Source organism: Caretta caretta, chromosome 25 (assembly GCF_965140235.1).
Source record: "Caretta caretta isolate rCarCar2 chromosome 25, rCarCar1.hap1, whole genome shotgun sequence".
NCBI lineage: Eukaryota > Metazoa > Chordata > Testudines > Cheloniidae > Caretta > Caretta caretta.
The window spans coordinates 10,817,096-10,844,865 of NC_134230.1; the positions used below are offsets into that span (position 1 = coordinate 10,817,096).

Consider the following 27,770-nt stretch of genomic DNA (forward strand, 5'->3'; position numbering starts at 1 on the left):
CGCGCGCGCCCCCTCCCCGCCCCATTGGACGGAGCGCCTCTCCTGAGGGGGCGGGGCCAGGAGCGAGCTCCGCCGTTTTGGATAGGAGCAACTTTTTCGCCAGCAGCCAATAGAGGTGGGTTCCGCGCTGCCTCAGCCCCGCCCCCTGCTGTAACCCTCGGTCATTGACCTCCACTAGACCACCTGGAGTCTGCAGCCGACTTCCTGGCACGCGGTTGCGCGGTACTGGCAGGGCCGGGAGCGTTGCTCAGGGGAGGTGGGACATAGGAGGGGGTCGGAGGAGCTGTTACAACAGCGGGGGATTGTCTCAATTAGCATCGATTGCTTATAAATATGGTTATAATCGGCCAGGGGCAGCAAACAAATTGCAGACCTGCTGGTAATAAATTGCATAACCTGCTGGTAATAAATCACAAGCAGGGGATGACAGATACTGGGAAAGTAAGCATTGGGGAACAAACAAAGCAGAACAGCAACAAAGTCTACAGCAATTTATTGCAGGCCAGTCTCAGGTGCAGTAACAACTCTTGGAGAAACTGGTGAGTCTCATGACAGGGAGTGATAAGTGGGGGATGGTCATGGGGCTGTGCAAAATGGGCCATATGCTTGACCCTGATGCCTTCTGGTTAATGTTTGAACGGATGGTTTCAGGAGCAGACTGGGTAAAGAGGGTATGGGGTCTTCAGCTGCCTCCCTCCCTGCCTTTCGGGGTATAAAGGGTATGGGCTCCCTATCAACCTCTCGTGAGAAACTCAAGCTGTTTATAGGGTGCTGTGGGATGAAAAAGCATCAGATTATGATACCATAAAGGCTGCCATTTTAGATCAGATGGGTCTGTCAGCAGATCGATACAGCCAGAAGTTTTAGGCAGCCAGGTGGTCACAGGGGACAAGACCTAGGGGCTTTGCACAAATTATTGGATTGGACCACTGGGTGGCTGAGGCCAGGTGAGGGGTTGGGGAGATCATGGACTTCATTATTTTGGAATAGCTTTTCCAGTGGCCACCCAAAGTCACTAGGTCTTGGGTGCGGAAGGTACTAACCCACTATTCTGGAAGCCACTGTTAAATTCACTGAGGAGTTTGTGGAAGCTGGTGTCCCTAGTAAAACAACATGTTCATTTAAAGAACATGACCTGGGGAGGAAAGATGAGGAACTACTGACTACAAAGTGCTGGAGAAGAAAAGAGAAGAGAGGAAAGACACCCCACCCACAAATTGCCAAACTGTTTATCAGTGTGGGGGCTCAGGACATCTGAAAAGGGACTGCCCCTATGTAGATGACAGTAACTCCTCATTTAACGTTGTTATGTTGCTGACCAATTAGGGAACATGCTCGTTTAAAGTTGTGCGATGCTCCCTTATAGTGTTGTTTGGCAGCTGCCTGCTTTCTCCACTGCTTGCAGGAAGAGCAGCCCGTTGGCGCTAGCTGGTGGAGGCTTGGAACCAGGGTGAGCCGGCAGTGCCCCTAAGTTCCCTGTGCAGCAGCTGCCCAGCAGGCTTTTCAATTGCCAGGCAGTTTGAGTGCCCCCCCCCCCTGCTGTGTGCTGCTCCTGCTCTCTGCCTTGGAGCTGCTTCCAGGAGCTTCCTGCTTGTTGTGCTGGGGGGGGGGGGAAGCGGAGGGAGAAGGGATGCTGATGTCAGGGTGTCCCCCTGCTCCTGTACCCCATCTCCACAGAGCTGGGGGATCGTGACAGGGCTCAGGATGGAGGGAGCTTGCTGGCAGCAGCTGCTGTTTCAACTTGTTGATCTACTTAAAAAGGCAGTGTACTTAGAGTGGGATCAGTGTACTTAAAGGGGTAATGCGTGTCTCTCTCTCTCACTCACACACACACACACACAGTGTGTGTGTCTCTCACACACACACATGCAACCCCCCTGGCCCTGGCAGTTTGGAAAGTGGAGGGACTGGTGCACCCCAGTGGGATAGGGTCATCATCACGTTCAGTTTCCACAGGGAATGTTTGCAGCTACTGCCAAGCATCTATTGTGTCTCTTCCCTCCATTCGTGCTCCTTGTAGAGTGTGAGGCTACATTAACAACAATATGTTAACACTTGAGGGCTCAGACGAGTGCTAGTTTATCATTTAGCAGTAAGGCATTCCCTGGGAAATAACCCACTCTCTTCCACCCTCTGACTCCACCACCTCAACCAAGCTTCACAATCATCATTGCTGTGTACAGTATTAAATTGTTTGTTTAAAACTTATACTGTGTGTGCGGCCAGCACATCCCTCGGCCCACGCAGCTACCCGCAGCCCCCATTGGCCTGGGACGGCAAACCGCAGCCAGTGGGAGCTGCGATCGGCTGAACCTGCAGATGCTGACCAGCCCGGTCCGCCAGGGGCTTTCCAAAGATTGCCGATCCCTGCTATATAATGTCTTTTGGATGGCGAAAAAAATTTCCCTGGAACCTAACCCCCACATTATTACATTAATTCTCATGGGGAAATTGGATTCGCTTAACATCATTTCACTTAAAGTAGGATTTTTAAGGAACATAACCACAACGCTACGTGAGAAGTTACTGTATAATCTTGCCAAGTTCAGGGGGGAGAGGGGAATCTTCAGGAAGCAATTAAAGCAAGCACTTATAGTCTCTCTGAGAGTTGGATGGTGACAAGAGACAGGTCTAGAAGATTTTGCTGAGGGATGCTTGTTGGTTAGGACACTGGGTGCTGGGAGAAAGATTGAGGCTAACGTATCCACAGGGAAAGAAAAATCTCCCAGTGGCCTGGGTGCCTTTGGAAGTTGGAGGAACATTTCAGAGGAAGCAGGCGGGAGTTGTCAAGGCATTGCCCCAATCTGTGTTAATTATGACAAATCAGAGCCCTTTTCCTTTAAGGAAGGAGAGAAATGCCTGAAGAACCAAACGGCTAGAGAGTGAGGGACCAGGGGAGATGCCAAGAAGCCAAAGTAGGAGCTAGAGAAAGAAGGAACAGGACAGACAAGGCAGAAACAGATGTTGGGGTTATCCTTGCCACTGGAATGCACCTTTTGTGGTAATGGGACAGGAAGCTGCCTATGACATTGTAAATAAAGTACACTGTGATGAACCTACAAAAGAGTATTATATGAGGACTGCTTGCAAAGAGAAATCCAGGTGACTAAGCCCACACTTCAACAGCTCTGGTCCTGGAAAGACTCACACACGCTTGATTTTACAATCAAGTAGTCTCATGGAAATCAAGTGTTTGAGGAAGACTGCAGAATTGGGTCCTACTGGAGCTAGTCAGGACACTTATGCTGAAATGACATTTTGGTAAAATACTCTTGTTAAAGCCAAAACATTTGGTGATGTGATAGTTTCCACAAAATCCTCATCAGGAAGGTTTTTGAGATAGACAGAGTTACTCTACAGCCAGGTGGTTAAGGTTCTGACCTGTGCTGTGGGAGACCTATATTCAAATCATTGATCTGCCTGATTTAGAGTGATCTGGAATGGAAAAGCTACTCTTAATCAGGGAGAGCAGGGACGTGACCTTGAGTCTGCAACATGCTGGTCAGTAGCGCTAAGGGAACAAAACCACCTTTTGAAACCTTGAATATTTTTGCAAAACAGAATTGTCATTTTCTAACAAATGACTCTGTCCTCTGTTGGTGATTGTGATGTTTTTCCATAGACAAAGGGAAAACATTTACCTTGTGTCTGGATGGCCTTTATTTTAGATGAAAGGCAATAACAAAGAACGTAGAAATGTAAAATCTTCACAAAGGAAGAGAGCAGTGTGGTTTTGTCTGCACTGGACTTTTGTCAGCAAAATGTTTGTCATTCAGGGGTGTGAAAAAAACACATACACCCCTGAACAAAAAAAGTTTTACCAACAAAAAGTGCCGGTGTGAACAGCGCTTTGTTGGCAGGAGAGCTCTCCCACAGCTGTGTCGCTAAAAGGTGCGTAGTGTAGACATAGCCTTGATGTGTGTCTCACTCTGTAACAGCAGTGTTGAACTACTAATACGAGTTAGTGTTTACTTTCTTCTTAATGGTGCAGTAGTTATCCCTGTATACAGCACAGTACTCTTCCAAGTTTCTACCAAAAATATAGTGTCTCTAAAAATAAAAATTATTCAAATCCTAATGTGCATATCAAATGTTGCAACAGAGAGCAGAGTAGATGTTTCCACTATACAATTAGAAACTAACTAGCAACATACTGACAGGTTTCAGAGTAGCAGCCCTGTTAGTCTGTATTCGCAAAAAGAAAAGGAGGGCTTGTGGCACCTTAGAGACTAACAAATTTATTTGAGCATAAGCTTTCGTCAGCTACAGCTCACTTCATCGGATGCATTCAGTGCTTTCAGGTCAGTGCAAAACAAAGCTCATAGCCTGCATCTACGCTAGAAAACATTGTAGCTGCAAACATTAGCCAGCCCTGCCAGCAAGAACAGTAGACGTACTGAGCAGCAAAAAGGTAGTGTGGCCTACTAGATAAGACACTGGACTCACTTAATTCTCCTCCCATGTATGACTCCAGAGATGCTAAGTAGGGCTAGATGATAAGATAAAAAATGGCTGAGTCTTATCTACACTATAACGTCTGTCATTGCTGCTAATGGTGGAGCAATATGAAGCGGGAATTATGGCTACAAAGTTTGCTATGATAGACAAGGCTATGTGCAGCATAAAAGATCTTACTCTCTCCAGTGAAGGAAAGTGTGTCCACACCTGTCTTTTGCTATGATTCTGCAGTCTCCAGAAAGTGGAAAGGTATGCAGCAGATCTCTCTATGTCTTACTCCTGCTGCCTACAGAGGAGGGACTCTAACCAACACCAACTTCCTCATTGTAACTGTGGTAACTTTGTAGTAGTGGCGCCTCCTCACACAGATCTTAGCTGCCAAAGAACCTGATGACATTTGCCTACTTATCTGAATTTTGAACAGAACATTTGGATACTGCACTTTTCATGACTGCAGTCTGCCTGAGTCATTGTGTTGGAGGCTGACTCCAGTGGGCTGTTGAGTCAGATTTTACTGCAAATGATCTAAAATGCTCCCGATTACTGATACAGCAGAGCATATAAGCAGTATTTAAGAAATCGGAAACATAAAGCCTATGGTCCATTTGCTCCTGCATCTGCCTTTGTCCTTGGCCAATACCTACTGTTCAGGGGAGGAATATGGAATGCTTGAGAATGGAAGATGATCTGGTGGCACACTCCACCAGGAGTGCCAGAACCTCCCCTGCCCCACCTCTTCGCGCCCCCCCCCGCCTTTCCCCACCCTAGATTTTAAAAAGGCTGGGTCATTTTATGACCAATTGGTAATAACTTTTGTCCATGTGCCAATTAAAGCAAATCTCTTTCATTGCAGAGTGTAAATTGATCCCCTGCAGCTGTTGGGAACAAATCCTCCTCTCCTGGGCACAGTTGCCCCAGTAGCCAGCTGCATTGTAGAGGAGTGTGCTTTGCCCTAGTCTGAAGCATTGCCAATAATACATACACCTTCCAGCCAAGGATCATGGAGAGTTTAACAAACATTGTGAATTTATCCTCACAGTCCCCCAGTGCAAGATAGACCAGTGTTACAGACTCCATCTGACATATAAGGAAGGTGAGACACAGAGAAGCAACTTGCACAGCATCGCATATTGTCAGAGACTGGGACATGGGCAGTCATGCCTCGTGGTTGGAGCAGGAATTGGTAGCCAAGAACGGTAGTAATTAGCTCTGACCCCTTGAAGCAGTGAATGCCACAGGATGGCTATACCCTTTGTGAAGCATTTCCCTTGGTTGGTTCTAAACTCGTGTAGAGTTAACTTAATGGAGTGTCCCAGGGTTCTCATATTATCAGACATCATCCAAGGGATGCACTGGTTGACTGACGGTTAATGGAATACAGAATCATTCACCTCTAGGTTATTGTTTCATATCCAACCTAGGTCAGTGGAGACTAAAAGTTCTTGCCAGGTGCTGGCTGTTCAGTGGCCTTTGTGAAACGAGTTCAGAGAAGGGGGGGTTCGGTCTCAGTCCAATTGCAATGTAAACAAATATTCACATAGTGAAAGTCACCGCCACAACTGGATTAATTAGCTGCCTCAGCAGAGAGGACTGACCGACTGGGAGTGAAGAATGAGGAACCCCTCTCGCTTCTGGAATTGGTCCCTCCAGGTCAGAGGAGAGGCACATGGGTAAAGCTGCCTGATGTCTTTATTCTGTACAGAGAGGTTTCCAGAGTTGTAACAGAAATAGGGCCAGGTCCTCAGCTGGTGCAACTCAGGATAAAGTTACAGTAACAGATGCTACAACACTGTCCCTGCCCAGGACAATATTCAGATCAAGACTTGACCAGTTACAGCAAAGTCACACTCAGGCAAGTCAGCTTCCTGTCTCAGTGTTCCCAACTGCAAATCTTGCCTAATAATAAAAATACTGTGCCCGTACCTGGCCCTGTCTAGACTATATAATTTTAAGGGGTGTTTTTAAAATAAGGTAGCTGACATGTGAAATCCCAGCATAAGATAGTGTAGTTTTTTTGGTTTTTTTTTAACCTCAATGTAGTTTTGAGCCACCACTCCTCCAAGACAATACAGCTCACAAAGTGCAGGCCTAAGCACTTGAGAGCTGGAGACAGCATTCTCAGTGAAGGGGATCTGGCTGTGGAACAAACTTCTGGAGATCAGGTGAATACAGTTTGACCATACTGAGGGAATGCTGTAAAACTTTCCTCTTTGCAAAATCTTTTCCACTATAAGCAGACATTCACAATACTGACACTCCCATCTGTCCCTGAGCCCTATCCAAACCAGCCAAAAACCAAAACCTGACCCCAAAGATGAAGAAAAGCCAGAGACTTCAGGAAGTCGACCTGAGAATTAGCTTTCGCTATTGATTTGATGTGGAAAAGGTGATGGGTGGCAAGATAAAACCCTCAGATAGATGTGGCTGGTTGAGGGACACCTCCCCGCCCCAACCTACCATCCACATCAAGGTAAAACGACAAGTCGCCTTGTCTAAACCAGGATTTTGCAGTATGTTAGCTATCTCACTGTAAAAAATCCCCACTTTTTCCTGGTGTAAGCACAAGCCATAGACCTGGTTCCCCATGCTCTGCACCTAGTGCAGTCATTTACTGCATTGCAAAATGCGGTGAAATGCTACCAAATCAGGATGGAATCTTTTTAACGCCCACCTTGTGCCAGTATAAATGTCTGGACAAGGTGCAGGGTAACGGAGAATCAGGGCCTGCTGTGTCTGTATCTGTAGATCTCAAAGCACCTGACCCAGTTGAGTATGTTTTACAGATAACACAAGCAGCGTAGATGTGAAGCTGTTTATCTAAGAGGGGCTGTGGTTCTGTGGATGCAGGTCGGGCCTATTACCGCAGAGAGCAGTGCTCTCTTCCCAGCTCTGCCACAAACTTCCTGTGTGGCCTAGCACAAGTCACTTATCCTTCCTGTGAATGGGGAAGTACTGTTTGCACTATGTTACCTTCCTCCCCCCACTTAGAAACTTGACTAAATACATGTTGGACTGTGCAGAGAAAAATGAAAGTAAAAATAGCACCTTGTTATTTAGCCAGACTGTTCCCCATGTGGAGTGAGTCACATCTGCTGACTTAAGCAGCAGAGCCTGATCTGGATCACTTTTTTCTCATGTTTGTCTTGCAGACCCAATGCAGAGATGAACTGGAGTCTGTTCTGACTCACATGCTATCTACAGAGTTGTTAACTAATGTTCCTGCTGTAGAATCATTATCACTGGTTGCCAGCACCCCAGGAAGACCCCAACTGCACTCCCGGACAATGACATGCAAGATAACTGGAAAAATGTAAACCTGGAAGCGGACAGATCTAGAGTTAAGTGCAGCACGAGGGTAATACACAAACTCAGGAAACAAGATGGTAAACAGCTTGGGGGTCAGAAAGAGGTGATGAGGACAGGATCATCCAATGGTCACAAGATAGTTTCTAAATGTAAGCAGGCCTGACTGTTTGTCGTTCACAATAAGGACTCTACACCACATGTAGAGTAAAAGGAACTTTAAGTCTTAGAATTGGATCAGATTCTCAGCTGCCATAAATCAGCAAAGCTTAAATTAAGTCAGTGGAGCAACCCCTATATACACCAGCTGAGAATCTGACCCTACTGAGTCAAGTTCAGGTCACTCTGAAGTAATGGCCCTTTTGCAGTCTGATTCTCACTGCAGTAGAAAGAGAGAGTCTGGAGCATGGCGCCTGGTGCAAGGCCTGAAGCCTGAACCAAAGCCAGCAAAAGTTATGCAATAAGCAAAAGTCAGGCCCTGTCAAAAAAGCAGATGCTTGCCTGCAAGGTCACTGTCTGTTACATGAACTAGGCACATTGCTAAAGCAAACTGAATATGTAAACACATTCCCGACTAGCACAACTACACCCCAACCAAGCACAAGATAAATGGTTTGACGGAAGTGATGAATAGTGATGTTTTGTCTGAAACATAAGGAGTAAAGTGCAAAGACAGGTGGTGAATAGGGGCGTATCTCGCCGTAACCCTTTTTCAGCCTAGGGGGCAGCAAAAAGTTCCACTGCTGGCTGAGCTGAGTCCTTGCCACTGGGTACGCGGTGTGTTAGTGCACCTGTAAATACTGACCCAGGAAGCTAGTACTGTGTCTTGAGGGCAATAAACCTGGCTGAGCACCTTTGCCACTGAACCGAATCTGTGGTCTTTCTGGGTATTACTGTCAAGGTCTGCTGGGCTAGCTATCTGCGTAGAGCTGAGACAGCACACGGAGAAAGCACGCACGCCAACTGGCAACAGTCACAAGCACTGTATAACAAACCCTAAAACCAACCATGACCAGTGTATTTTTTTAACTCTGTGTTTACTGTCTTTACTATGCACAAAATTCTGTTTAAAATCCTGTTAGTTAAAACCTGTTATGAACACATTCTAACACAACGTGTTTTCCTAGTCTGGATGCAGCCTTTGCATTGTCATTTACACTGTACAAAGTGAAGGAGTACTTGTGGCACCTTAGAGACTAACCAATTTATTTGAGCATGAGCTTTCGTGAGCTACAGCTCACTTCATCAGATGTTTACCGTGGAAACTGCAGCAGACTTTATATACACACAGAGAATATGAAACAATACCTCCTCCCACCCCACTGTCCTGCTGGTAATAGCTTATCTAAAGTGATCAACAGGTGGGCCATTTCCAGCACAAATCCAGGTTTTCTCACCCTCCACCCCCCCACACAAATTCACTCTCCTGCTGGTGCTAGCCCATCCAAAGTGACAACTCTTTACATAATCAAGTCGGGCTATTTCCTGCATAGATCCAGGTTTTCTCACATCCCCCCCACCCCCATACACACACAAACTCACTCTCCTGCTGGTAATAGCTCATCTAAACTGACCACTCTCCAAGTTTAAATCCAAGTTAAACCAGAACATCTGGGGGGGGGGGGGGGTAGGAAAAAACAAGAGGAAACAGGCTACCTTGCATAATGACTTAGCCACTCCCAGTCTCTATTTAAGCCTAAATTAATAGTATCCAATTTGCAAATGAATTCCAATTCAGCAGTTTCTCGCTGGAGTCTGGATTTGAAGTTTTTTTGTTTTAAGATAGCGACCTTCATGTCTGTGATTGCGTGACCAGAGAGATTGAAGTGTTCTCCGACTGGTTTATGAATGTTATAATTCTTGACATCTGATTTGTGTCCATTTATTCTTTTACGTAGAGACTGTCCAGTTTGACCAATGTACATGGCAGAGGGGCATTGCTGGCACATGATAGCATATATCACATTGGTGGATGTGCAGGTGAACGAGCCTCTGATAGTGTGGCTGATGTTATTAGGCCCTGTGATGGTGTCCCCTGAATAGATATGTGGGCACAATTGGCAACGGGCTTTGTTGCAAGGATAAGTTCCTGGGTTAGTGGTTCTGTTGTGTGGTATGTGGTTGTTGGTGAGTATTTGCTTCAGGTTGCGGGGCTGTCTGTAGGCAAGGACTGGCCTGTCTCCCAAGACTTGTGAGAGTGTTGGGTCATCCTTTAGGATAGGTTGTAGATCCTTAATAATGCGTTGGAGGGGTTTTAGTTGGGGGCTGAAGGTGACGGCTAGTGGCGTTCTGTTATTTTCTTTGTTAGGCCTGTCCTGTAGTAGGTAACTTCTGGGAACTCTTCTGGCTCTATCAATCTGTTTCTTTACTTCTGCAGGTGGGTATTGTAGTTGTAAGAAAGCTTGACAGAGATCTTGTAGGTGTTTGTCTCTGTCTGAGGGGTTGGAGCAAATGCGGTTGTATCGCAGAGCTTGGCTGTAGACGATGGATCGTGTGGTGTGGTCAGGGTGAAAGCTGGAGGCATGCAGGTAGGAATAGCGGTCAGTAGGTTTCCGGTATAGGGTGGTGTTTATGTGGCCATTGATGACATCTTCATCATCTGGACCCATGGAAAAGAAGCCCTTGAGGAATTCCACCATGATTTCAACAATTTCCATCCCACCACCAACCTCAGCCTGGTCCAGTCCACACAAGAGATCCACTTCCTGGACACTACAGTGCTAATAAACAATGGCCACATAAACACCACCCTATACCGGAAACCTACTGACCGCTATTCCTACCTGCATGCCTCCAGCTTTCACCCTGACCACACCACACAATCCATCGTCTACAGCCAAGCTCTGCGATACAACCGCATTTGCTCCAACCCCTCAGACAGAGACAAACACCTACAAGATCTCTGTCAAGCTTTCTTACAACTACAATACCCACCTGCAGAAGTAAAGAAACAGATTGATAGAGCCAGAAGAGTTCCCAGAAGTTACCTACTACAGGACAGGCCTAACAAAGAAAATAACAGAACGCCACTAGCCGTCACCTTCAGCCCCCAACTAAAACCCCTCCAACGCATTATTAAGGATCTACAACCTATCCTAAAGGATGACCCAACACTCTCACAAGTCTTGGGAGACAGGCCAGTCCTTGCCTACAGACAGCCCCGCAACCTGAAGCAAATACTCACCAACAACCACATACCACACAACAGAACCACTAACCCAGGAACTTATCCTTGCAACAAAGCCCGTTGCCAATTGTGCCCACATATCTATTCAGGGGACACCATCACAGGGCCTAATAACATCAGCCACACTATCAGAGGCTCGTTCACCTGCACATCCACCAATGTGATATATGCTATCATGTGCCAACAATGCCCCTCTGCCATGTACATTGGTCAAACTGGACAGTCTCTACGTAAAAGAATAAATGGACACAAATCAGATGTCAAGAATTATAACATTCATAAACCAGTTGGAGAACACTTCAATCTCTCTGGTCACGCAATCACAGACATGAAGGTCGCTATCTTAAAACAAAAAAACTTCAAATCCAGACTCCAGCGAGAAACTGCTGAATTGGAATTCATTTGCAAATTGGATACTATTAATTTAGGCTTAAATAGAGACTGGGAGTGGCTAAGTCATTATGCAAGGTAGCCTGTTTCCTCTTGTTTTTTCCTACCCCCCCCCCCAGATGTTCTGGTTTAACTTGGATTTAAACTTGGAGAGTGGTCAGTTTAGATGAGCTATTACCAGCAGGAGAGTGAGTTTGTGTGTGTATGGGGGTGGGGGGGATGTGAGAAAACCTGGATCTATGCAGGAAATAGCCCGACTTGATTATGTAAAGAGTTGTCACTTTGGATGGGCTAGCACCAGCAGGAGAGTGAATTTGTGTGGGGGGGGTGGAGGGTGAGAAAACCTGGATTTGTGCTGGAAATGGCCCACCTGTTGATCACTTTAGATAAGCTATTACCAGCAGGACAGTGGGGTGGGAGGAGGTATTGTTTCATATTCTCTGTGTGTATATAAAGTCTGCTGCAGTTTCCACGGTATACATCTGATGAAGTGAGCTGTAGCTCACGAAAGCTCATGCTCAAATAAATTGGTTAGTCTCTAAGGTGCCACAAGTACTCCTTTTCTTTTTGCAAATACAGACTAACACGGCTGTTCCTCTGAAAACTGTACAAAGTGAGTGCCAAGTGGGTATATGATTTGCAAATGTTTTACACCCATGTTGCAAAGGGGTAAAAGTCTACAAAACGTGCAAGTCCGTGGAGAACTGGGCCCAGAATTTATAGCCTATATTATTCTCAAGCATATATGCTCTTGAACAAGAATTTTGATGGAAAATTAATTTGATGCAAAATTTGATTGACGCAAGCAATTCACAAGAGTGGGTCTATTTTCAGAACTCCAGCAAAAACAGCGGGTCTCAGCAGCTTCAGCTGTAGTTAAATCGACCTAACCCCTGGTGTAGATGCAGCTAGATAGATGGAAGAATGCTTCTGTCCTCCTGGGTACTGTCGTTTGGGGAGGTGGTGTTCCTACAGAGATAGATAAACCCCTTCTGTCACTCTTGGCTGCATTTACACTATGAGGTTATGCCAGAGTATAGTCCCCGTAGTAGGCATGGCCTGAGTCAGGGGACCCAGTTACTCCACAGTTGGTCCCTGACTCAGCTGCAACAGGGTCAAAATGTTGCAAGGACCGGCCAAGATGTTAGCCCAGTTACAAGGACAAGGTTAAATCCTGTCTGTGCTCAACATATGAGCTGTGTTGTAACTGGGTCAGAGAACAACTGTGTTGTAATGAAACTAGGGAAAGCTGTGTTTGTAAGCAAGTCTCCTCACTGGATTAAAACTGAAGTGTAGATGAATCCTTTTTGTCTTGGGACAATTTGGACAGAAAGCTGATGACTCAGTGACAAGTATATTGTAGACAAGGGTTAGGTCGCTGCGAGTTTAACTCGGCCCCAAACACATTAACAGTCACTAGAGCTGGTTGAGAATTTTTTGCCACAATATTTATTTGTTGGAAAATATCAATCTGTCTAAACAGACACTTTCCACAGGAAAGAGTCAGTTTTGATGAATTTTTCAACTTGAAAAATAAAAAAAAAGTTTTGAAATTGTCAAGTTGGTTCCTTTTGACACTTCCAAAATGAAGAATTCCAGTTTTCCACTTTAAAGCAACTTTGTTTTGAAATTTAAGCTAATTTTAAATTTAAAAAAAGTCAAAATGGAAATTACAGAAATAAAATGTTTCAGTGTATCTGAATTTATAGTTATTTGTTGGTTAATCACATTTTTTGAGATTTCAATTCTTCTTCCTGATTTGGGATGGGAATTTTTTTTAACAATCTTGGTGGGTTTTTTGTGTGTGTGTGTGTTGGGGGGGTGGGGTTGGTGGGACAGGAAAACTGTTTCCAGTCCAGCTCGAAGCCAGTCTTGTCACAAAGCCAGCTTTATTACAAGAACTAGTACTTGACTTTCCCCCCAGAAACAGCTAATTCCCATTGCCTCAGTCCTTCATTCTGGGTGTTGAGCAAGTGGTTGGCCCAGTTGTTTAGCCTTTGCCAGTATGGCTGTGGTTATCTTGCAAACAAAGAGGAAGTCAGTTCAAGCTATTACATTAATAAGAAATTGTGTTGAAATGCTCCATTGAAATCTTAAACACTGGTCATCAGCCCAGTGCCATTCTGATACTGAGGGCTTGTCTATCTTAGTGCTGCCTACACACAGAAGTTACAGTATAAGTTAAATCAACAGACCTATTTCAGCTGAGTGCATTCACACTGTTAAGCTTGCATTGCATTAGTGACATCGCATTTCAAGGCTTTTGTTCACAGGAAATCATGCATGCAGCATTAATTTAACATTCTGAATGGATAACACAAAGTACCTTGCACTGCCTCTGTGCCCACTGCATTCTGGGAAACTTGCTGTGGACTGTGGGATACCTACGGTATCTGAGAGCTTGGCTACACTTGCGAGTTACTGCGCATTAAAGGAGCCCCAGGCGCACTAGCTCACTACCCATCCACACTGCAAGGCACGTAGAGCGCTCTGACTCCGCAGCTAGAGCGCTTTTGGTACTCCACCTTGGCGAGTGGAATAACATTTGCTGTGCCCCCACTGGAGTGCCGTGGTGCCAGTGTGGACACCATGGTCTGTTAGTGCGCTCTGATCGGCCTCCAGAAGTGTCCCACAATGCCTGTTCTAGCCACTCTGGTCATCACTTTGAACTCTACTGCCCTGTCCTCAGGTGACCAACTGTCAGACCTGCCCTTTAAATTCTCTGGGAATTTTGAAAATCCCCTTCCTGTTTGCTCAGCCAGGCGTGGAGTGCTCTCAGTGAATCTTTCCAGGTGACCATGCCTCCATGTGCCAGGCGATCCGCAGTATGGAGCAATGGCAAGGTGCTGGACCCCATCAGTGTTTGTGGGGAGGAAGCTGTCCAGTCCCAGCTGCACACCAGCCGTAGGAATTACGATATCTTCGGGCAGATTTCAAGGAACATGATGGAAAGGGGCCATGACCGGGACGCACTGCAGTGCAGGATTAAAATGAAGGAGCTGTGGAATGCTTACCCCAAAGCCCATAAGGCAAACCACCGCTCCAGTGCTGCCTCTGCAATCTGCCATTTCTACAAAGAGCTGGATGCAATACTTGGGGGCGACCCCACCTCCACTCCAAGTACCAACATGGACTCTTCAGAGTCCAGTTCAACAAGGCAGGAGGAGGAGGAGCAGCAGCAAAGTGGGAGCGAGGGTGCTGAGGTGGAGGAAGACATGTCGGAATCCCTAGATGCATGCAGCCAGGAGCTGTTCTCAAGCCAGGAGGAAGGTAGCCAGTCGCGGTGGCCGGTGCATGGGGAAGGACAAACACCAGAGGAGGTTCCCGGTAAGCGGCTTTTATTCTGGGAAGGAAGTTATTCTGTGCGGGGTCTTGGGGTGAGGAGGGTTAGGGCTGCATGCATGCCTAGATGCAGAATAGGGCGTTGATGTGCTCTCTCACATTGCGGTAATCAGCCTCAGTGATCTCTTCAAAGATCTCATCCAGAACTTGGGCAAAGCGCTTGCGCAGGTTTCTCAGGAGAGCTACTGTGTTTGTTGTCCCAGTAAGGCTAACTTGTCTGCGCCACTGTGCCATGAGGTAATCAGTTAAGGTGAGCTATTATCAGCTGGAGAAAAAAAAACCTTTTGTAGTGATAATCAGGATGGCCCATTTCCAACAGGTGATAAGAAGGTGTGAGTAACAGTAGGGGGAATAAATAAGCATGGGAAAATCGTTTTACTTTGTGTAATGACCCATCCACTCTGTCTTTATTCAAGCCTAATTTAATGGTGTCCAATTAGCAAATTAATTCCAATTCAGCAGTTTCTCATTGGAGTCTGTTTCTGAAGTTTTGTTGTTGTAGTATTGCGACTTTTAGGTCTGTAATCGAGTGACCAGGGAGATTGAAGTGTTCTCCGACTGGTTTTTGAATGTTATAATCCTTGACATCTGGTTTGTGTCCATTTATTCTTTTACGTAGAGACTGTCCAGTTTGGCCAATATACATGGCAGAGGGGCATTGCTGGCACACGATGGCATATATCACATTGGTAGATGTGCAGGTGAACAAGCCTCTGATAGTGTCGCTGATGTGATTGGGTCCTATGATGATGTCCCCTGAATAAATATGTGGACAGAGCTGGCAACGGGCTTTGTTGCGAGGATAGGTTCCTGGGTAGTGTTTCTGTTGTGTGGTTGCTGGTGAGCATTTGCTTCAGGTTTGGGGGCTGTCTGTAAGCAAGGACTGGCCTGTATTTCAAGATCTGTGAGAATGAGGGATCATCCTTCAGGATAGGTTGTAGATCCTTGATGATGCGCTGGAGAGGTTTTAGTTGGGGGCTGAAGGTGACGGCTAGTGGCGTTCTGTTACTTTCTCTGTTGGGTCTGTCCTATATGAGGTGACTTCTGGGTACTCTTCTGGCTCTGTTAATCTGTTTCTTCACTTCAGCAGGTGGGTATTGTAGTTGTAAGAACGCTTCATAGAGATCTTGTAGGTGTTTGTCTCTGTCTGAGGGGTTGGAGCAAATGCGGTTGTATCTTAGAGCTTGGCTGTAGACAATGGATCATGTGGTGCGGTCTGGATGAAAGCTGGAGGCATATAGATAAGTATAGCGGTCAGTAGGTTTCCAATATTGGGTGGTGTTTATGTGACCATCACTTATTAGCACTGTACTGTCCAGGAAGTGGATCTCTTGGGTGGACTGGTCCAGGCTGAGGTTGATGGTGGGATGGAAATTGTTGAAATCATGGTGGAATTCCTCAAGGGCTTCTTTTCCATGGGTCCAGATGATGAAGATGTCATCAATGTAGCGCAAGTAGAGTAGGGGCATTAGGGGACGAGAGCTGAGGAAGGGTTGTTCTAAGTCAGCCATAAAAATGTTGGCATACTGTGGGGCCATGCGGGTACCCATAGCATGACTTGAAGGTATACATTGTCCCCAAATGTGAAATAATTATGGGTGAGGACAAAGTCACAAAGTTCAGCCACCAGGTTTACTGTGACATTATCAGGGATACTGTTTCTAATGGCTTGTAGTCCATCTTTGTGTGGAATGTTGGTGTAGAGGGCTTCTACATCCATAGTGGCCAGGATGGTGTTTTCTGGAAGACCACTAATGGATTGTAGTTTCCTCAGGAAGTCAGTGGTGTCCCGAAGATGGCTAGGAGTCCTGGTAGTGTAGGGCCTGAGGAGGGAGTCTACATAGCCAGACAATCCTGCTTTCAGGGTACCAATGCCTGAGATAATGGGGCATCCAGGATTTCCAGGTTTATGGATCTTGGGTAGCAAATAGAATACCCCTGGTTGGAGTTCTAGGGGTGTGTCTGTGCAGATTTGTTGTTGTGATTTTTCAGGGAGTTTCTTGAGTAGATGGTGTAGTTTCTTTTGGTAACCCTCAGTGGGTTCATAGGATAATGGCTTGTAGAATGTGGTATTAGAGAGCTGTCTAGCAGCCTTTCGTTCATATTCTGACCTATTCATGATGATGACAGCACCTCCTTTGTCAGCCTTTTTGATTATGATGTCAGAGTTGTTTCTGAGGCTGTGAATGGCATTGTGTTTTGCACGGCTGAGGTTATGGGACAAGTGATGCTGCTTTTCCATAATTTCAGCCCGTGCATGTTGGCGGAAGCACTCTATGTAGAAGTCCAGTCTGTTGTTTAGGGGCCCCCTGCCGCTGATGGCTCTCCCCAAGGCACAGAAACCCAGAGGACAGTACAGCTGTGAAACAATCAGTCATGCTTGACCCTGTGCTTACTCACCATTTTGGGGCTCCCGTGGGTTATGTGTGCTTGCTTTGGGACAGGCAAATTATGCTATTGTGTATACTGTGCTTGCCCTTAAGTACGGGGGAATCATTGCTCTGTCTGGTGTGAACAATGCTGCCTCTGTTAAGTATTGCATTTTGCCTTTACAGATGCAACCTTGAGATCTCAGCCGTCCGTGTTATCACTGGCCAAAAGTCTCCAAAGAATCAGAAAGAGGCCAAGTAGAAGCAAGGAAGACATGTTGCATGAAATAATGTGGCATTCAAGTAATGAAAATTGAAAAGTGCAGGAGTGGCAGGACAGTGAAAGGAGGATCCGCCAGCAGAATGAGGAATGCTGGCACAAAAGCGCAGTGCTCCAGCAGCAAAGCACGGATTGGCTGATAAGCATAATGGAGCGCCAAGCAGACTCGATCCAGGCGCTTGTAGCCATGCAGGTGGAGCACTACTGTGCCCGACCACCCCTGCAGCCCTTGTCCCAAAACTCTTTCCCTTGTGCCCCCATGTCACCTCCAACCCACCTTCCCAAACATCCGGGTTCTTACCATCACCAGCTCCAACACCTGTAGCTTCACCACCCAGCCCTGAAAACTACGACCCTTACCCACTGCACTCAACCCCCATCACCAGGCAGTATAGCCATCCTGAAGTGTAGCACTCATTGCAGAACACTCGAGACAGGAAGGCTGAGTATGATAGATAACAGGACATATGCAAATCTGTGATTGTACCGTTCTCTACCCCACCCCCTTGCTCTTTTTGTTTCCGAAGCAGTTGTGTGTCTTTTCAATAAATGGATTTTTTGGCTTTGAAAACATTATTTATTATTGCATAAAGTAAAAGATAGCCCAGGAAAGAAACATGCACTGCAAGTCAGTGTAGCAAACATAGATTCCTACTAACATTGGAACCAGTGCACTTCACTCCTGTGCAGGGCATCATACATTACTGGTGGCTTTCAGCCTCAAATTGCTCCCTCAAGGCAACCCTAATTCTTGCAGCCCTGCACTGGGCCCCTCTAATAGCCCTGCTCTCTGGCTGTTCAAATTCATCCTCCAGGTGTTGAACCTCCGAGTTCCATACCTGAGCGAATTGTTCACTCTTCCCTTCACAAATGTTATCGAGGGTACAACACGCAGATATAACTGCAGGGATGCCGTCATCAGCCAGGTCCAGCTTCCCATACAGAGAGCACCAGCGGCCCTTTAAACAGCCAAAAGGACACTCCACAGTCATTCTGCACCGGTTCAGCCTGTTGTTGAACCACTCCTTGCTGCTGTCAAGGCTCCCTGTGTAGGGTTTCATTAAAGGGTAAGCGGGGTCTCCAAGGATCACAGTGGGCATTTCAATTTCCCCTATGATGATCTTCTGGTCTCGGAAAAAAGTCCCGGCTTGCAGCTTCCTGAACAGGCCAGTGTTCCAAAAGATGCGTGCATCATGCACCTTTCCGGGCCAGCCTGCGTTAATGTCAATGAAACACCCACGGTGATCCACAAGCGCCTGGAGAACCATATAGAAATACCCCTTCTGGTTAATGTACTCGGAGGCTAGGTGGGCTGGTGCCAGAATTGGAATATGTGTGTCATCTATTGCCCCTCCGCAGTTAGGGAAACCCATTTGTGCAAAGCCATCCACAATGTCATGCATATTACCCAGAGTCACGGTTTTTCTGAGCAGGATGCAATTAATGGCCCTGCAATCTAGCATCAACATGATTCTAACGGTCGACTTTCCCACTCCAAACTGGTTGGCGACCAATCGGTAGCTGTCTGGAGTTGTCAGCTTCCAGATTGCAGTAGCCACTCACTTCTCCACTGTCAGGGCAGCTCTCAATATTGTGTCCTTGCGCCGCAGGGTGGGGGTGAGCTCCTCACACAGTCCTGTGAAAGTGGCTTTTCGCATCTGAAAGTTTTGCAGCCACTGCTCGTCATCCCAGACTTGCATGACGATGTGATCCCACCACTCAGTGCTTGTTTCCCAAGCCAAAAAACAGTGTTCCACGCTGGTGAGCATGTCCATGAATGCCACAAGCAAACTTGTGTTATATGCGTTACTCGAGTCGATATCATTGTCGGAGCCCTCACTGTCACTGTGGATCATGAGGAATAACTTGACTGCCAAATGTGACGTTCTGGCGAGACTCATCAGCGTACTCCTCAGCAATTCAGGCTCCATTCCCGCAGACCAAAAGGGAAGACTGAGCGCGCAGTACAAAAAACGTTGAAAGATAGCACCAAATGTGGACGGAAGGACAGGGATTGCTGGGATGCGAACCGATGCATCACGGGGCATTGGGACAGGACCCAGAATGCCCTGCCCCCCCACCCCCTTCCGACAAGCCACAGCGCCAGAATGGGAAGAGGTGCTTTGTGGGATAGCTACCCATAATGCACCACTCCTAATGCCACTGCAAGTGCTGCAAATGTGGCTACGCCAGTGCGCTTGTTCCTGTCAGTGTGGATAGACTGCAGTGCTTTCCCTACTGCACTCTCCGAAGGCGGGTTTAACTCAAAGCGCTTTATGTCTGCAAGTGTAGCCATGCCCTGAGGGAATTATGGGAGCAGAGGTCAAACGTCCAATATCACTTTCACTGGATTCCAGAATTTACTGGTGCCTGCACTATTTCCAAATTGATCTCTGCCAGCAAGGATGAGGGCCAAATGAATGCAGTGTGTTCTTGTCCACTGTTACAACAGGAAAGCAGATCCAGTGGCCACAGCACTGTGCTTGCTAGAGGAATCTGCAGGCTGAGCAAGCTGGTATAAGAGAATCTGTGCTTTGATGTTGCTCAGGCACTCCTGTAAGATCTAGCTTTGGAGTAGTTATACTTGGTGGACCAACACTTTTGGGCTGGTCAATGAACACTGAATGGTGGAACTGGATCACTTTGGGGGCCAACAGGGGCTGCAAAAGGTCACGTTCCTGGAATTGTGGGCTGAGCTTGCCCTAGCCCTGAAGCACAAGAACACCAGAATGAGAATATCCATCTGCATGGAGAAGCAAGTGGCAATCCCACTATGGAAGCATGTCACCCCAGATTACTATCAGTACTCAGGAACCAGTTTCAGTGACACAGTTGTGATGGAGGTCTACAAGGCTATTCAGCTCCTTTGGGGTTCATTTTGACCAGCTAACACATGTTCAGATACAACTTGCCCTAATACACCATTAGAGTTTTACAACTTGTTTGTTAAAACGTTTTGATATGTTTAAAAAATACACTTGTTATCCTAGTCTAGACATGCTCTGTCTTGAACTGGGTGTTATTTCCCTGTGTGCTAAGTGGATGTAAAATGCTACCAAATCAGAACCAGCTGAGCCACTCTAGTGTTTTCAGTGTAGATCTACCCTTATCATGGCTGTTGAGGCCTTCAGCACTGGAGCTGGTTGAAGAAAGGTTTTATTTTGAGAAAAAAATTGAAAGCGATGAAAATGTATTGTTTCATTTGAAACTTTTCATTTTTTTAAACAAAAAATTCAAAACATGTTTTCAAAAAGTTTCATTTTAGCCAGTTGTCACTTTTGTTATTTTTTTTCCCCCGCACTGGAAAAAAAATTGTGGCGAAGGGTAAAAAAGTGAATGAAAGTGGGGTGCTTCCCCCCCCACTATAAAAACATTTTTTTAATGTTAGTGAGACAAGGTGGGTGAGGTAATATCTTTTATTGGACCAACATCTGTTGGTGAAAGAGACAAGCTTTTGAGCTATACAGAGCTCTTCTTCAGGTCTTTTAATGCTGACATTTTTCACAGAAAAACTTGAAATTTCAAAGGACCCAGCATGATTCCACAAAACATTTTCATTCCTTCAAAACACCTTTTTTTTTTTTTTTCCGGGGGCGGGGAGCAAAATTTGTTTTAAGTTGAAACATTTCAACCAATTATATTGAGCACACATTATCCAAGGGACTAGATTTTAGTCACATTACAGGTTTCAGAGTACAGCCGTGTTAGTCTGTATTCACAAAAAGAAAAGGAATACTTGTGGCACCTCCTTTTCGAGTCACATTAGAGGTCACTTTTAGAGAGAAGTGTGCCCTCTTGTGTCTGACTGGTACAACTGCAGTTAGCTATCATGGAATCATTGAATATCAAGGTTGGAAGGGACCTCAGGAGGTCATCTAGTCCAACCCCCTGCTCAAAGCAGGACTAATCCCCAACTAAATCATCCCAGCCAGGGGATACAGTGTATGGTCTGTTTTATCTACTCCCGTAGCAGGAAGATTGTTGTGTTATCATTAACAATTTTCTAGAACTAAAAGAAAAGGAGTACTTGTGGCACCTTAGAGACTAACCAATTTATTTGAGCATGAGCTTTCTTGAAAGCATCCTTGAAAGCTCATGCTCAAATAAATTGGTTAGTCTCTAAGGTGCCACAAGTACTCCTTTTCTTTTTGCGAATACAGACTAACACGGCTGTTACTCTGAAACCTTTCTAGAACTAGAAGACTTTCACTAAATAGATGTTGGTCCTGAAGGGGCTGGAATGGAAGTGATGAGATCTGGCTTATGCAACAGGTTCAAGAAACGGAAGAATTTATTAGAGTGACCAGCTTGACACACAATGAAGAGCTTCTAATTAAAAATAATTAACAAACCTTTGATAATACCCAGTTCCCAGCAAGAAATTGGCTAATATCCCAGGCTTTACTGTAGGGATTTACTAAGGGATTGTGTGCTGGACATAAGGGAGCATTTCTGGCTACTCCGAGGCAGGATGGGACAGGGCAGGGCAGGGGAGGGGCGGGGCCTGATTCTCTTCTACCTTCCATCTTGTGCAGGGGGTGCAGAATGCTACCATATCAGGATGGCAGTCTATGTATATATGTCTGCACAAGGTAGAAAGCATGCCCTGGGACTAAAGTACCATATATCCCTGTTTACTAGGACAGTTCCAATTTTTCAGTTTTTCACTTAGGTGCCTGTTCCATTATAAAAATGACAGAGGCACTTAATTCACTTAGGCATTTTACCCATAACAGCCCAGTGTCCTAGGAACATCTGGGACACCTGAAATGTGCCATCTCTTCATTTAATCAATCACAACATTTGAGGCTCTTCTGAACCCAAAATACTTATTTAAGATGCATGGCTATAAATATGTAGAACATGTTCTCTGTTTGCCAGGAACAAACGTGTTTGGGGCAAAGAGAAAATCTGAACGAGCATGTACACTATCAGAGCTTTTTTTCCCCTCAGAGTGAATGTTAACGATACTTGTTCAGTGCTTCATGATTAAGACTGTGTGTCTGTAATGAAGGTCATGGAAGTCACAGATTACGTGACTTTCTGTGACCTCCGTGACTTCTGCAGTGGCTGGTGTGGCTGGCAAATCAGGCAGCCTCTGGGCCAGCTGCACCAGCTGCTGCTGGAGCAGTTTGGCAGTGGGAGGGGGGTCAGGGCTGGGGCAGGGGGTTGGTGTGCAGGCTGGTGCTTACTTCGGTGGGGGTGGGGGGAAGGTGTCTCCCTGGAAGCGGCCGGTATGTCCCTGAAGCTCCTAGGTGGAGGGGCCAGGGGGCTCTGCATGCTACCCGTGCTTGCAGATGCCGCCCCTGCAGCTCCCATTGGCTGTGGTTCCCAGCCAATGGGAGCTGCGGAGCCAGAGCTCATGCAGGGGCAGCTCTGGCCTTCCCTCCCCTTAGGAGCTGCAGGGACACACAGAGCTGGGTAGGGATCCTGTCAGCCCCGCCAACCCTGCCACACCTAGCACCCTCTGGGGTCCTAGGCTGCATGATGCTGCCTGCCCCCTCCCCCAGCACAAGCAGGAATCCCAGGCCATGTATTGCTGCCTGCCTCCTCCCCCAGCACCAGCGGGGATCCCAGGCATGCACCACTGCCTGCCTCCCCCCAGCACCAGTGGGGGTCCAGGCCATGCCCCAGTACCCCTGGACCGCCCCGCAGAGCACCCCTGACCCCCTAGCCCTAGTTTTAGTTAGGGATATATGGTACAAGTCATGGACAGGTCACAGGCTGTGAGTTTTTGTTTACTGCCCGTGACCTGTCCATGACTTTTACTAAAAATATCCGTGATATGTACATTCACTTACGACAGTAAGTTGTGCGGAAAAATCCTCTCCTCTCAGAAAAACTCCCATGTCGCTGGCAGTAGCAACACCAGCAAACTTTTTTTTTAAAGAAAAGCATACTTTTATCTTTGAATTTTAATAATAAGCACTCGTCTACACTACAGAGCCTTTGCTGGTAGAGCAAAGGAGATTGGAGATTTCTGTTGGCATAACCACACCATCTCCCCATGAGGTAAGCTGACAGAAGCACTCTTCTGTCAGTATAGTTATGCCTACACTAGAGATTTTGCTGATATAATTATGTTGGCTAGGTAGTGTGATTTTTTTTCACAATCCTAGCCAACATACTATGTTGCCAAGATGTTGTAGTGTAGACTAAGCCTGAGACACAAAAATGAATCCTGACCCAACCTATCTTCCTCTGAGCTGTCCCTCATGTGTCTTTCTTCTCACTCCCTGCTCTGTGCCTTAGGGCTTGTCTACACACAAAACTTGTACTACTCTGACTATACCAGTATATTTAAAGCAGTACAACCCTCCTAGTGTGGACACAGTTACACTGGTATAAAAGTGCTTATACCAGTATAGATTATTCCCATAAAGGAAGGGAAATAAGATATGCTAGTATAAGACATTTTATATCCAAATAACTATTTTCGTTTAAAAAAAATCACACGCCTAATTGACATAGTTATACTGTAATGGACTGGGGTGTGGGCAGGTCATGCGTAGTGGTTGGAGCAGTGTTGGTCACAAATCAAGTGATGCTGCTGCAGCCCAGCTGGGCTCATTAACTAGCCTGAGGACTGAGCTGGCTAAGCCCAGGCTCAACAGAGGGAAGTCTGGCCTGGTCTACATTAGGATTTTACATCTGCATAGCTATGTCTCTCAGGAGTGTGAAAAATCCACACCATTGAGATGTAGCTATGCCTATCTAGCCCCTAATGTATACAGTGCTAGGAGAGGGAAGAATTGTTCCATCGACCTAGCTACTGCCTCTTGGGGACGTAGATTACCTACACTACTAGGGGAACCCCTCCTGGGCAGGCTGCCTACACCTGTGCGAATCTCCCTTCCATTTGGATTAACTTCTCTGCAGAGAAAGGCAAAAAGGTTTCTTTGAAGCTTGATAGTTAATGCTGACTTAAAAGCAGGTACTGCTAAGCAAAGCCCATACAGAGAGTGGAGGCTGAGGGCTTGTCTACACTTACATTTTATAGCGCTCTAACTTGCCAGCTCAGGGGTGTGAAAAATCACCCCCGAGCACAGCAAGTCTGAGTGCTTTAAAGCGCTAGTGTAGAAGGCTCCGAGCGCTGGGAGCCGGGCTCCGAGCGCTGGGAGCTAATCCCATCATGGAGGTGGATTACCAAGAGCGCTGGGAGAGCTCTCAAAGTGCTGCCGTGGGAGCGTTCCCGCGACAGCACTTTGAAGTTTCCAGTGTAGACATGCCCTAAGCTAGAGTACAGAGCTGCTGGAATGTACAAGCTTTCATTACATCGGCCTTACAACCAGTGGTTAAAATAAGAGTGGAGGAGAGAGCACAGCCCCCCACTTCTCTGCTAAAAGCTGCTCACAACATCCTTGTGATGGAGGTAAGGTAATGGGCTTTGTTGCAAGGATACAAGCCGTCAGGAACAGTATCCCCAATAATGTCATGGCAAACCTGGTGGCTGTTCTTTGTGACTTTGTCCTGACCCACAACTATTTCACATTTGGGGACAATGTATACCTTCAAGTCAGCGGCACTGCTATGTGTACCCGCATGGCCCCACAGTATGCCAACATTTTTATGGCTCACTTAGAACAACGCTTCCTCAGCTCTCATCCCCCAACGCCCCTACTCTACTTGTGCTGCATTGATGACATCTTCATCATCTGGACTCATGGAAAAGAAGCCCTTGAGGAATTCCACCATGATTTCAACAGTTTCCATCCCACCATCAACCTCAGCCTGGACCAGTCCACACAAGAGATCCATTTCCTGGACAGTACAGTGCTAAATAAGCGATGGTCACATAAACACCACCCAATATTGGAAACCTACTGACCGCTATACTTACCTACATGCCTCCAGCTTTCATCCAGACCACACCACATGATCCATTGTCTACAGCCAAGCTCTAAGATGCAACCGCATTTGCTCCAACCCCTCAGACAGAGACAAACACCTACAAGATCTCTATGAAGCGTTGGGATCTTGGAGAGACAGGCCAGTCCTTGCTTCAGTCTTTCTGGTCACTCGATTACAGACCTAAAAGTCGCAATACTACAACAACAAAACTTTAGAAACAGACTCCAACGAGAAACTGCTGAATTGGAATTAATTTGGAAACTGGACACCATTAAATTAGGCTTGAATAAAGACTGGGAGTGGATGGGTCATTACACAAAGTAAACCTATTTCCCTATGCTTATTTTCCCCCTACTGTTACTCACACCTTCTTGTCAACTGTTGGAAATGGGCCATCCTGGTTATCACTACAAAAGGTTTTTTTCTCCTGCTAATGATAGCTCACCTTAACTGATTACTCTTGTTATAGTTGGTATGGCAACACCCATTTTTTCATGTTCTCTGTGAATATATATCTCCCTACTGTATTTTCCACTGCATGCATCTGATGAAGTGGGTTTTAGCCCACGAAAGCTTATGCTTAAATAAATTTGTTAGTCTCTAAAGTGCCACAAGTACTCCTCGTTCTTCCAGCTTTTGAGAATCTCTTTGTCCAAAGGTTAGAGATTTAGGTCCTGCCTGTACCGTTTGGTGTTTGTGGGTCTGTTTTTCAGCCCAACAGTGCTAGGCACTGTACAAACATAAATGGTCCCAGTGTGCAAGCCTCATTTTGCAATGGTGCAGTATGTCTATATTAGATGTTTTCATCAGCATTATTATACTGCTCCGAAGTTTCCTAACTTTAGACAAGCCCTTTTGAAATGTGCCTTACAAGTCATTGTGCAATCTCAACCAGCAGATGTCTCCTTAATACACACTCTAGCTCAATTCACACACACAGCTTAACAGGGAAATGGACTTTCCATTAAAGCCATTCAAATTATATAGTCAGACATTCTGTAGACTATTTCCTGGCAGGCTCATGAAAACCCGTAATGCATATTCCACTTAGAAACAATCCTGCCGACAGACGATTTGTATCAAATGGTAGTTTACACATTTCATCCAGAAAGAACCCCAAACCGAATTACAAACACCATGTTCTGGAAGTGCCACACCCAGTGCTGAAATGCAGCCTCGTCTGGGGTGAGAATGGCAGATGTTTAACAGCATACAGCAACACTACACAACAGTATTTGCTCAAATGTTATTTATTTCTACTTTCTACTGCTTTCTTTCTACTTTGGCCATTTGACCTCAGCTCAAACTGTAATCCTCTGCTTGTTGTTTGTGACTTCACAATTGATTGCTATGGAAACCATTTTGATGTCATGGAGAATTATTAGTTCAGGTAGGGAGAAATAAACAAGAGCAAATAAATTCTTAAGAAACAAAGAGCCTGTTTAGATGCAAATGCCCATGTGTGGTAAAGGGGTGAGGGAACAGAAATGCAGCTAATCTATAAACAGACTATTTCCAGAGAGATTTGGCAGTTTCCCATAATGCAACAGCAGCTCTTTAATATTTAACTGGCTAGAATTTCACTTGTAAAAAATGCAAACAAACTGAAAGGTGAAGATTCAAATATCTAGTCAAATCTATCTATCCAACAAGCTTATCCATCAATAGTCACTGACCTGCTGGATGACTTTGGGCAAGAAAATCCCTTCCACTCTCTGCACCCCTACTTTCCCCTGAACCTGTTACCTGTCTTATCTATTTAGATGGTAAACTCTTCAATACAGAAACTATCTTTCACTGTGTTCACGTACTGCACCTAGCACAAGATCATGGGTGGAGCCTCTAGATGTTACAAATTGTAACAAAACAGATGAATTTGTAGGGAGAAAGGTGAAAAACCATAGTCAATAAGGGGAAATTCTAAATATGACCCATGGCTGTAGGCTGAGAACTTTGCAGGTCTGGCAAGGTAAGTAGGGGTCAGTTCTAGTCAGTGCGTGGATAAAGGAACACCTAGGTGGTGCTGGTTACTTAGAAGGTGATGCTCATCCCTGAGTCAGCACTGAAGCTAATGCCACAGCATGGTGATGGAGGGGAATGGAATGGGATGTCTTTTGGATGAGAAAGGAAATTGAAGTCCTCACCACCTATCTTCATTAAACACCTGGCGGTTCTCTTCATAAGAATAAGGGCATGAACCTATGTCCTAGAGCAAAAGGGGGTTCTGTCTCTATTCCCCAGTCTACTACCATCCACTTCAGTGCCTGCCCTATTTTGTGTTTCCCTTTCAGCCCCCACAGCATCCTCTCTCCCAATTTGCCTGTACCCCTTTCTGCCCCCACAGCCCAAGCCCTGCCTCCCCATGTCCTCTATAAGTTCTCATCACTAATTAACCCCCACCAGCTCCAAACCCCATTACCTCCTCATCCTGCTCCAACCCCTATTACCACCAGCTCCACCCCTTTACCCCCTCACTCTGCCCCCACCAGTCCCTGCCCCCTTACCCCCACCAGTCCCTGCCTCTTCACCCCCAGCTCCACCCCACTACCCTCTCACCCTGCCCCCTTACCCTCTCACCCCCACCGTCCCT

At 46.1% G+C, this 27,770-nt stretch overlaps 1 protein-coding gene across 4 annotated transcripts; it reads left to right on the forward strand.

Annotated features, from left to right (window-relative positions):
- Positions 1–7: 7 nt before the first annotated feature.
- LOC125627264 (uncharacterized) lies at positions 8–17,900 on the forward strand. Of its 4 annotated transcripts, XM_075123358.1 has the most exons (5): positions 195–539; positions 5,312–5,551; positions 7,608–7,913; positions 14,097–14,665; positions 17,236–17,900. In XM_075123358.1, the coding sequence occupies exons 4-5, from the start codon at positions 14,137–14,139 to the stop codon at positions 17,364–17,366; spliced, it is 660 nt and encodes a 219-aa protein (XP_074979459.1). In that variant the 5' UTR covers positions 195–539; positions 5,312–5,551; positions 7,608–7,913; positions 14,097–14,136; the 3' UTR covers positions 17,367–17,900. The 4 variants fall into 4 exon arrangements, with proteins under 4 accessions (XP_074979460.1, XP_048687146.1, XP_074979459.1 ...); XM_075123359.1 differs by lacking the exons at positions 195–539; positions 5,312–5,551 and adding an exon at positions 8–115; XM_075123357.1 differs by lacking the exon at positions 5,312–5,551.
- Positions 17,901–27,770: the final 9,870 nt, after the last annotated feature.

Bases quoted from the DNA above. Each gene is read 5' to 3' on its own strand.
- LOC125627264 (XM_048831189.2), top strand. From the start codon at position 334: ATGGTTATAATCGGCCAGGGGCAGCAAACAAATTGCAGACCTGCTGGT. The intron at 540-14,096 runs GTGAGTCTCATG...CTGTTTGCTCAG, and splicing joins AACAACTCTTGGAGAAACTG to CCAGGCGTGGAGTGCTCTCA. The intron at 14,666-17,235 runs GTAAGCGGCTTT...TTGCCTTTACAG, and splicing joins AACACCAGAGGAGGTTCCCG to ATGCAACCTTGAGATCTCAG.